This window comes from Oncorhynchus tshawytscha, linkage group LG33 (genome assembly GCF_018296145.1).
Source record: "Oncorhynchus tshawytscha isolate Ot180627B linkage group LG33, Otsh_v2.0, whole genome shotgun sequence".
Taxonomy (NCBI): domain Eukaryota; kingdom Metazoa; phylum Chordata; class Actinopteri; order Salmoniformes; family Salmonidae; genus Oncorhynchus; species Oncorhynchus tshawytscha.
In genome coordinates, this window is record NC_056461.1 from 22,684,108 (window position 1) to 22,694,894 (window position 10,787).

Here is a 10,787-nt window from a genome sequence, read left to right on the forward strand (position 1 = left end):
CTATTTGTTGGGGAGAAGACTATTTGTTGGGGAGAAGACTATTTGTTGGGCAGAAGACTGTTTGTTGGGCAGAAGACTATTTGTTGGGCAGAAGACTATTTGTTGGGCAGAAGTCTGTTTAGTGTTTTATGGCAGTAATACAGACTTTGCACTATTCATTGACTTGTAATTTGATTAACCCCTTGTGGAAAGATAGACACACTAAGAAAAGCCAATATTAACACTGATGAACTTACATTGTTGTGACTAGGGCAGAGTCTGTGCTGTGCTCTTGTTGTGCGTGCACTGTATGTTTTTGTGCTGTTAGTGCTTGAGTGTGTGTGTTTGGCTGTGTTGGCTGTGCTTTGTGTCTGGTCCGTGTCTGAACTGTGCCTCCCTACCCACACGGTGTGCCATGTGCTGTCCTGTACCCACAGCTGGCTCAGTACCCCATGCTGAGGGAGGAGATGGACAAGATTGTCACCCAGCATATCCGAGACCGCGAGAGTCGCACCAAGGACCAGGTGACACTCACACGCGCACACACACACACACACACACACACACACACACACACACACACACACACACACACACACACACACACACACACACACACACACACACACACACACACACACACACACACACACACTGTCTCACACACACACACTATTTTCACTGGCGTAGCGCAGTTTCTGTGGACCACTGCAAAGTTTGGAGTTTGGGCCCCGCTCTAAAAAAGTGACTACTACCAGGTAGAATGGACAACACAAACACTTCCCTTACAACACATGGAGATTAAAAAGGAGGGTTGCTGTCAAAATGATTTGTTTAAAAAAGTAATCCAATTTAGAGATGGGTGTGAGATGACGGGCGGGTGGGCCCCAGGAGCCTGCGGGGGGTTTCCACTACACCAGTGACTATCTTCCCAATTCAAACTGTTATGTCTAATAACTCCTGATGTGTGTCCCTCCATCTAGGTGATGCTGCTGATTGACATTGAGCTGGCCTACATGAACACCAACCATGAGGACTTCATTGGCTTTGCCAAGTGAGTGTCGCCCTCTTGACCACTTTCCTGATACAGTCAATTAGAACAGATAACCCAGTACAGACACAGTACAGTCTGTGAACTCTGACCTACCCTGACGTACTAATGATTCCTGTGTTTAGGTGTGTGTACCAATCTAACCTATGATTATGTTTACCCCTGTAGTGCTCAGCAGAGGAGCAGCCAGGTGGCCCAGAAGAAGCAACCTGGCAACAAGGTACTATAGGCACAGTACAGCACCTACAGATAGTCCTACAGTACATTCACTATGATGTTTGTCCTGATGGGCTTTTCAGAAAGCATTGTAATGGCCCAAGATGCAAGGTTCTAGGTGGAGTTGCAACATTCTGGATAACTTTCAATAACGTTTAAACTTCCAAAAATCCTGGTTGAAGGATTCCTGGAATCATGAAGAAATAAGCAGGAAATCAGGGATTCTCCAATTTGGATTTCGGGAAACCCAGAGACTCTATTGAAAGTTCCAAGAATTTTGCAACCCTAGTCCTAAAGTCTATGTTGAGCTATTCCCAAACCAGATTATGGCTCCAAGTGAGTGCAGTTTTGAGTGAGTTTGTATTACTTCTCCATTTGTTCTCGAATAAATTCTATTGTTCCTTTGTTATTCTTTAGTAGTGCAGTGTGTTAGTTGTGTTCCCACTCTATCTCTGTTTCTTCTGAGGGACTTCTCTTTCTGTTGTCTTTTTCTCTTCACCTCTATCACTACAACTGTTCTGCTTTAGCAGGATGAAATCATGGTGAGTAGAGTGTGTGTGTGCGTGTGTGTGTGTTAGTGTGTGTGTGTTAGTGTGTGTGTGTGTGTGTGTTAGTGTGTGTGTGTGTGTGTGTGTGTTAGTGTGTTAGTGTGTGTGTGTGTTAGTTTGTTAGTGTGTGTGTGTGTTAGTGTGTGTGTGTGTGTGTGTGCGTGTTAGTGTGTGTTAGTGCGCGTGCGTGCTTGCATATGTGTGTTTCTTTGGGAGTGTGTTATTGTATGTGTGTGTGCGTTAGAATGTGTGTGTTAGTGCGCGTGCGTCCTTGCGTATGCGTGTTTCTTTGGGAGTGTGTTAGTATGTGTGTGCGTTAGAATGTGTGTGCGGTTCTGTGTTTGTTAGAATGTGTGTGTGTGTGTGTGTGTGTGGTAAGAGCTTCTCATTACTGTAGATGGACAGGTGACTAGGGAGCTCTCTGGGGCTTCTTTAGGGAGCTCCCTCCCTCCTCCAGGCATTGCTCCCATCCAAAACAATAGAAAAGTACCCAGCTAGTGCTGCTCATCTCCCATTAGAAACCAGCATGAGAGGAAAAATAGCATACCCCACAGTACACCCCCCCCCCCTCCATCATAGACAGAACACAGAGGGGTTGAGACCAGATAGGCCTTCCCGTTGCATAATGCACACCTTCTGTTTATGTGTAGACGTCTCTCTCTCCCATAGAAACAACACCATTTGGAGACGTCACATTTCAAAGCTTGTTGCCGAAACAGTTGAGCCTCCTTTTCCTTGGCCGTGTGATCGCTCGACGCTCCCTTAGCCTTGCCTGATGACTGAGTTCTACAGCTTCGCTATGCTCCCTAACGTTACGTACTTCAGTCTGAGACTGCCATCATTGACATCCATCTGTGGTGACGTAAAATGAGGGATGTTGTACAAAACAAAGCCATCAGCGATTGCATCATCTCTAACCAATCAGAGTACTAAATTGGTTAGAGATGTGTTCTGGCTCTGGCCCAACCCATTGGTTTCTGGGACCAATCAGAATGGCTAGAATGTGTTTGCGTTCTAGAAATCGTCGGGACTGTACTCAGATCCAGACTCATTGAGGAGAAGAACCTAAGGTCCGTGGGCTTGGCGCAGTGTTTGGCCGGAGAAAGGAGTTTGGGTAGCCAGTCAACCCCTAGCCGTAGCTTGAACCAGATAAAGAAGGCAGCCATGTGTCCTCCAATAACAACAGATCCCAGAGAGATGGAGACTGTAGCTTTAATGTGGGATCAGGCCATTGGTTTCTCATCTTTATCAGTGGAACTGTCCGTTTGCAATATTACAACAACGAACAATGTTTTTTTTCCCTCGGACATCATAACACATCATTGCATGGGTGATAGAACAGCACAGCATGTACTATGATTTTCTCTGACCATGATGCTCGATGCTCATTTCCTCTAAACTAAAACAATAACAGATGCGGATGGGGAGGCCAGTGGTGCTGTTTCACCTATCACAGATCTCAACTTTAAGACCAGTTATACAAAGCCATTTATAAAGAGGAAACATCACTATACACTTTCTAGTTCCCTCTTATTCTCTCTCTAACCCCCCCATCTCTCTCTCACTCTTTATTTACACTCTTCTACAGTATTCTACTCTACTCTACACTATTCTACTCTACACTATTCTACTCTACTCTATTCTACACTATTCTACTCTACACTATTCTAGTCTACTCTACTCTACACTATTCTACTCTACTCTATTCTACTCTACTCTACTCTACTCTACACAATTCTACTAAACTCTACACTACTCTATTCTACTCTGCTTTGCACTATTCCACTATAGTCTACATTATTCTACTCTACACTATTCTAATCTGCTCTACTCTATACTGTTCCACTCCACTCTACTCTACACAACTCTACTCTATTCCACTCCATTCTACGCAACACTAATCTACTCTACACTATTCCACTCTACTCTCTACTCTACTATACTCTAATCTATTCTACTCTACTCTACACTATTCTACTCTATTCTACACTATTCTACTCTACTCTACCCTACACTATTCTACTCCACCCCACTCTACACTACTCTACTCTACTCTACTCTACTCTACTCTACTCTACTCTACTCTACTCTACTCTACTCTACTCTACTCTACTCTACTCTACTCTACTCTACTCTACTCTACTCTACTCTACTCTACTCTACACCATTCTACTCTACTCTACACCATTCTACTCTACTCTACACCATTCTACTCTACTCTACACTATTCTACTCTACACTATTCCACTCTACTTTCTACTCTATTCTACTCTACTCTACTCTACACCCTTCTACTCTACACTATTCTGCTATACTCTACTCTATTCTATTCTACTCTACACTATTCTACTTTACTCTGCACTATTCCACTCTACTCTACTCCCGACTCTGCTATACTCTACTCTATTCTATTCTACTCTACACTATTCTACTCTGCTCTACTCTTCTCTCTACTCTATTATGCTATATTCTATTCTATTCTACTCTACACTATTCTACTCTACACTATTCTACTCTACACTATTATACTCTACTCTACACTATTCCACTCTACTCTATTCCACTCCATTCTACTCTAGACTATTCTATTCTACTCTACTCTACTCTCATCTACTTTACTCTACACTATTTTCCATCTCTCTCTCAATTAAATTTCCCCCCCCTCTCTCTCTCTCTCTCTCTCTCTCTCTCTCTCTCTCTGTCTCTGTCTCTGTCTCTTCTCTTTCTCTCTGTCTCTATCTCTCTGTCTCTCTGTCTCTGTCTCTCTGTCTCTTTCTCTCTGTCTCTTTCTCTCTGTCTCTTTCTCTCTGTCTCTGTCTCTCTGTCTCTTTCTCTATGTCTCTGTCTCTCTGTCTCTCTCTCTGTCTCTCTCTCTCTCTCTCTCTCTTTCTCTTTCTCTGTGTGTGTGTGTTGATAGAGCCTAACTATCTAGTGAAGGAGGGGGAACGTCTCTCAGTGCAGCACAGATAAATACATCACCTCCAGAGGCACACCCTGTCAGTTGCCATAGTGACCGCCCAAGCGGGAGGGTCAAAGGTGCTTAGGGGCAGTGTAAACACATTCTCCCTCGCTGTTTCCTGTTTAGCTGGCTGCGCTTACCGCCTAGATCTGCTCTCCCCCCTTTCAGCAGCCGCTTTGACTAACTGCCTCCCCTAGTATCTCCCTCTTACCTCCCCCTCTACCCATCTAGTGGATTTTCAAACCACCCAATATGATGCAATATAATGACTAACAATGCCTTGGTGGAAGGGGCAAGTAAGCAGTTGGTTGCACTAACACAGACGCTGTCCAACAGAAAGATTTGAGAAAACAGAAGTTTTGACATGACACATGATGACTAGGCATCCGTCAGCTAATAACCAAATGATCATTCTCTCCACCCCACCACACCCCACAACCACGAAACAACCCTGCATCCACATATGCGCTGCATGTATTTCGGTTCGAAAGCAGCCTTACTTAAATAATAAGGCCCGAGGAGGTGGTATATGGGCAATATACTACGGCTAAGGGCTGTGCACTACGCAACGCGGAGTTCCTGGACACAGCCCAAGCCGTGGTATATTGGCCGTATATCACAAACCCACAAGGTTCTTTATTTCTATTATAAACTAGTTACCAACATAATTAGTGCAGTAAAACTAAATGTTTTGTCATACCCGTGGTATACTGTCTGATATACCATGGCTTTCAGCCAATCAGAATTCAGGGCTCAAACCACTCAGTTTATAAAGCTCCACATAGCTTTGTCCTCCTTTGTCCCTGCCTGCCTTCCCTCGCTGTACCACCTTCTAGCTGGCCAGTGTGCTGCCTGCCTTCCCTTGCTGTATTACCTTCTAGCTGGCCAGTGTGCCAGTGTGCTGCCTGCCCCTGTGGATTACGAATGGCCTATATGCCCCGTGCACTGTGCCATGTCCGTGGCACAGCCGTGTAATGTTCTCTCCACATCCTCATTCAGCCGGAGAGAGGAGCGGTTAATGATCGGTTTAAGGTAAATACAGAGGCATATGCATTCTATGTTTAGAGAGGGAGAGACACTGATAGAATCACAAGGATAGTTGTGCTTAGATGGTAGTAGATAAGCCCACAGATCCGGTCCCATTTGTCCCATGTTGTGTCCCCTGCAGTGACTCTCTATGGCCACTAGGGGCAGTAGTGAGATAGGATACCACACACATGCTATACATACACAGACCGAGAGGGGATAGAGAAGGCTAGCTTTGTGTATGCCTGCCTCTCTGACTTTGACCCTCTGTTTCTCTCTCTCAGGTGATCAGGAAGGGCTGGCTGACCATCAACAACATTGGCATCATGAAGGGAGGAGCCAAGGAGTACTGGTTCGTCCTGACCGCTGAGTCCCTGTCCTGGTACAAGGATGATGAGGTGAGGCTTTGGTTATGCAAACACTTGTGCGCACAAAGACACAAGGGCTTGCACACACACTGGCCTCTGCTGGTTCGTGATCTTTTTATGTGTCACCTCTCAGTTTAGATTTTATAGCAAAGATTTCATACCAGAGTGATTTAACAAAGGTACCTCATTTGCTTATGTCCCGGTTCTGTCACAGTTTTTTGGGGGGAGGAGCTCACATACGGAGGTTTCTCATAGAATGTCTTATTCAATTCATTTCCATTGGCTGTATTGTGTTGGATGGAATGACAATAGAAGAGCACTGAAATGCTGCTCCTGTCTTTACCGCCAGCACACGACACGTCACCCCACAGTGAGGCGTCTCCACTTAACCACAACTCACGTGTGATTATCGGTAGCTTTTTACAAAACCACTAATAGAATTATTTCAGTGAGATACTTTAAGTTTTACTTTACAGTTTTTAATTTTATTTTTAATTTTTTACAATCGCTAGGACTAATTTCTCAAAACTTAGGTCACTTTTTCAAAACTCTTCACACAGTGAGTACAACAGCAGTCTATGAGGGCTAAACCGTGGATCATTTTTCATTGCTTTGGCACAAAATGCGTTCAATGACTACATCTTTCAAATTTCATGAATTATTTTCTCACTCAGACACAACCACCAGCAAAACTCTATGTACCTACAGGCCAATTTGCACACGTTTACATACTCTTTTCAAAACTGTTAAACTTAAGTCCAAAACCTAACATAACACAACATTGAATAAGACAGCAATTTGCTACATTTCTACAGTAATACCATACTGAAATATATTCCAAATCTAAAGAATTAAATACTATGAAAACAATTCGACCAACCACAGCTGATTCCCATTGTAGCTGAACACCTACCCAGGTGTTAGTCTTTCAATTACATTACCATCTATACAAAAGGGGACATGTTAGGTATAATGCTGTACTGTAATGTAAACATGGACCCAGACAGAGAGAGAGAAGTGGCTGACAGAGGAAGAAGAGAGGGAGGGAGGGGGAGAGGGAGGGGAGGGAGAGGGAGAGGGAGAGGGAGAGGGAGAGGGAGAGGGAGAGGGAGGAGAGGAAGATCAAAAGCAGTAGTCTCAGATGAGATTAGGGCTACTATAATTGATCATGTAATAATTCATGGTCTATCAATGAGAGGCTGGTCTGAGAGTGCAACCAAATCAGCAACGCTCAACAGTGGCATCTATTGTAAGACATTTCCGGCAAAACAACAGGTAAGATGTGCATTCTGCAAGGGAATCTGACTGAACTGCACATTACAGAAGTCAATTGAGCAAAGCCTCCAAACCCACTTGTGTGTAGTTGTTTTTGTATTTCTGCATAGGGACCCGACGGTTACCTCCCACAGGCAGGAGAGGTAGGATTTTCACTGCTGTGCAGGAAACTGCAATCGCTTCTATGGTCATCAGAAACAATGGCATAAAACATATTGAAGCATATTGCATCATGTCTGATTCATTCCTGTAACGTAAACTGCAGCGTATTCTAAACCGTAGAGAGGTGTCATTCTTGTTTTGTGAAGACATTTTGACAAAAGAAAACTTTGTGTAATGCTGCCTGTTGTTAATGTATTTTAGGTCATTGTTTTATGAGTGACAGTGTGCTTGTTGGGTGACAACCTTTGCTAGTGTTATAGAAGAATGAGTTGATTTGAGACATGTATGTGTTTTGGTAGTTTTAGTGCATTTTGGATGTGAAATTAACTGCTGTGGCAAGCTGAAAGTTGGTTAGGAGAACTGTGTGAAAAGTTTTGAAAAAGTGGCCTTGTTATTGAGAAATGGGTCCTCGCAATTGTAAAAAAAAACTATAAGACGTTTTACTTTAAGATTCAATGTTTCTTTTCCATAGTTTATTCCAAGTCAGATGCTGAGTCTTCCCAGTAAAATGTGCTGGTGTAGTTTGGTGGTTGTGTTACAAAAGGCTTGTTCTGATAATAGAACCTGACACGATTTGAACCAGATCAGATTGGTCAAAGACAATCCCAGAACCCTTTGCAAATCTATTAGAAGTTAGAGACAGCCACAGTCTGGCTGTCTCCATGCCCTAGCCACAGCCGCTCCACTGACTGACTCACATCACTGGGCTGAGCTGGGAGATTTTTTTGTCTTAAAGCAGATTTTAACAGGATTCTTAAGACCTTTTCTGAGATGCTTTGTGGATACGGGCCCTAGTCTTGAAGGGGAACATGCAGGCCGGCCCTGAAAGTGTGTGTGTGTGTGTGTGTTTGCGTGCGTGCGTGCGTGTGCGTGTGTGTGTTACAATACCGACTACTGAAGCAGCACAATAGTGTTTGTTTGTGTCTCTCTAACAGAAAGTTTATATTATATTTTTTTCTACATAACAAAGAGTCTGTTCTTTTACACACTAAAGGTGATGAGACGGGTGAATGGATGTTTTTTTTGTCGGGGGTTAGTGGAAGTAGAGAGGGTGGGGGTGATTGGGGCTGTAGCGGGAGAGAGGTAGTTTAGAGGGTCTGTTCAAAGTGAGACAGGGCCCCCAGCATGTCAGACACCAAAGCTGGCACCCACATGTGCATACCAGAGCCCTGCGCTGAGTGTGTGTTTCCAATTACATGCACACACACACACACACACACACACACACACACACACACACACACACACACACACACACACACACACACACACACACACACACACACTTTCATGGCCGGCCTGCATGTTCCCCTTCAAGACTAGGGCCCGTATCCACAAAGCATCTCAGAAAAGGTCTTAAGAATCCTGTTAAAATCTGCTTTAAGAAAACAACAAAAATCTCTCAGCTCAGACTAGGTTTTTAGGATGACCCACTCTGATGCAGGAGTAAAATACAACCATCAAATGTGATCTCAGCTGATAATCACGACAGTTTGAGGTACCGCAAAGGACAGATAGCGATGATGCTCATTGACATTGTTAAAAACGGTAGGGAATAATCAATGGAGATGAGGCATCGCCAGCTGTGAACTCTATAGAAGGCTTCAGACAACCCTTGTGAATGTGACTGTACATCAAATGTTGCAATGGTAAAAACATTTTATATCATTTTTGCCTGACACAATCACTTTGCCTAATCTTAATTATTGCCTAATATGTTGGCATGCGTAAGTAACCCTTTTTAATTTCTGATTATTGTTCAAATCTGAATCTGCCAATATTACCATTATATCAACACACTTGTCACTCCTGTTTAACAACTCTAAATGGCTTTGGCACGGCAGGTATCAAGTCACCTGCTGATAATGTTGCATACAACTTTTGAAAGGTCTATCATTTTCATCGAACACAACGAAAGTGAACACACGGCCTAGATGCCTGCAATAGCCCACGTTAGAGGCATGCTCAGTTTAAGCATTTTTTTTTTTGAACAATGTGGCCCTCCAAAGGGATAAACTTGAAATAACACGTTGTAGGTAATTAAACGAAAAATGATGGCCTTGTGAAGTCACTGTCGTTAAAAGAGATACTGTTGCATGTAGGTCCAGAAAATGTATGGATTGATCACATAGAAATATCAAAACATTCTCTCAACTCTAAAGCAATCACCTGTCTATGGCGCAGGAACCAGTGACCCACTGTCTTTTTCTCTTATCAAGACACCTGCTGGTGGCTCATAACTGGTTAGGGCAACTCATGAGGTCCCCTAAATATCTGTCGACTAGGTAGGACTCTTATGACTAAAGCGGCTTCATGCATAGCATATATTTTTACCCGTAAGAGTAGGAGTAAAATATCTCTATTCTCAGCACTTACCACCAATTTCCTACTCTGAGACACTGTGGATACGGGCCCAGGGCTACTTTTCATCAACTTATTTCATTTCAAAGGGGGCTAGAGAGGAGGAGGGAAAGAGGAAGAGAACGGGGAGGGATTTGGGTGTAAAGGAGTAGAGGGGGGAGGAGAGGAGTGTCTTTGGTTAGCTGCTTAGGGCCGCAGTAACAAGGACCATGTGGGACGGACAGAGAGACAGGGAGACAGGGACAGAGAGACAGGGACAGAGAGACAGGGACAGAGAGACAGGGACAGAGAGACATGGACAGAGAGACATGGACAGAGAGACAGGGACAGAGAGACAGGGACAGAGAGACAGGGACAGAGAGACAGACAGAGAGAGGGACAGAGAGACAGGGACAGAGAGACAGGGACAGAGAGAAGGATGCTGTGGTCTTCCTTTCATCTCCCGCTGAAAAAAAGTGCCGGTCTCCTCCCTCCCTCCCCCATCCCCAGAGCCCTACCCCAAATAACGAACACACATACAAGACAGGAGCCCCCTCCCCAACTTCATCCTTCCCTCCCTCCCCCATCCCCAGAGCCCTTTCCCAAATAACGAACACACATACAGGACAGGAGCCCCCCTCCCCAACTCCATCCTCCCCTCCCTCCCTCTTTCGGCGTTGCTCCACATGTATTTATTTGAACTCTGCGGTCTCTCTGAGCACAGGGACCCAAAACTAACATAGCACCGTTGCTCCAGCTCAGAGGAGACGGACTAGTGTGGCTTAATGAGCAGGGACCAGAAGCATGCCTTTGTCTAGGCAAGGTGGACATGCTTTCATTTCTACACACTCAGTCACATACAT

General features: G+C 44.3%; 1 protein-coding gene across 14 annotated transcripts in view; it reads left to right on the forward strand.

Moving 5' to 3' along the window:
- Window positions 1–10,787, forward strand: part of dnm1a (dynamin 1a) — a 105,635-nt gene that overhangs the window by 40,004 nt on the left and 54,844 nt on the right. For 9 of the 14 annotated variants that reach the window (XR_006080646.1, XR_006080645.1, XM_042311022.1 and 6 more), the window contains exons 11-16: window positions 417–503; window positions 963–1,033; window positions 1,199–1,250; window positions 1,774–1,788; window positions 5,753–5,785; window positions 6,064–6,177. Coding sequence is in view for 12 of the 14 variants with exons in the window: in XM_042311022.1 (XP_042166956.1) it covers window positions 417–503; window positions 963–1,033; window positions 1,199–1,250; window positions 1,774–1,788; window positions 5,753–5,785; window positions 6,064–6,177 (372 nt within the window). In the remaining 2 variants the exon portion in view is untranslated. The remainder of the gene's footprint in view (window positions 1–416; window positions 504–962; window positions 1,034–1,198; window positions 1,251–1,773; window positions 1,789–5,752; window positions 5,786–6,063; window positions 6,178–10,787) is intronic. The other 5 variants (XM_042311027.1, XM_042311025.1, XM_042311018.1 and 2 more) reach the window with 4 other exon arrangements.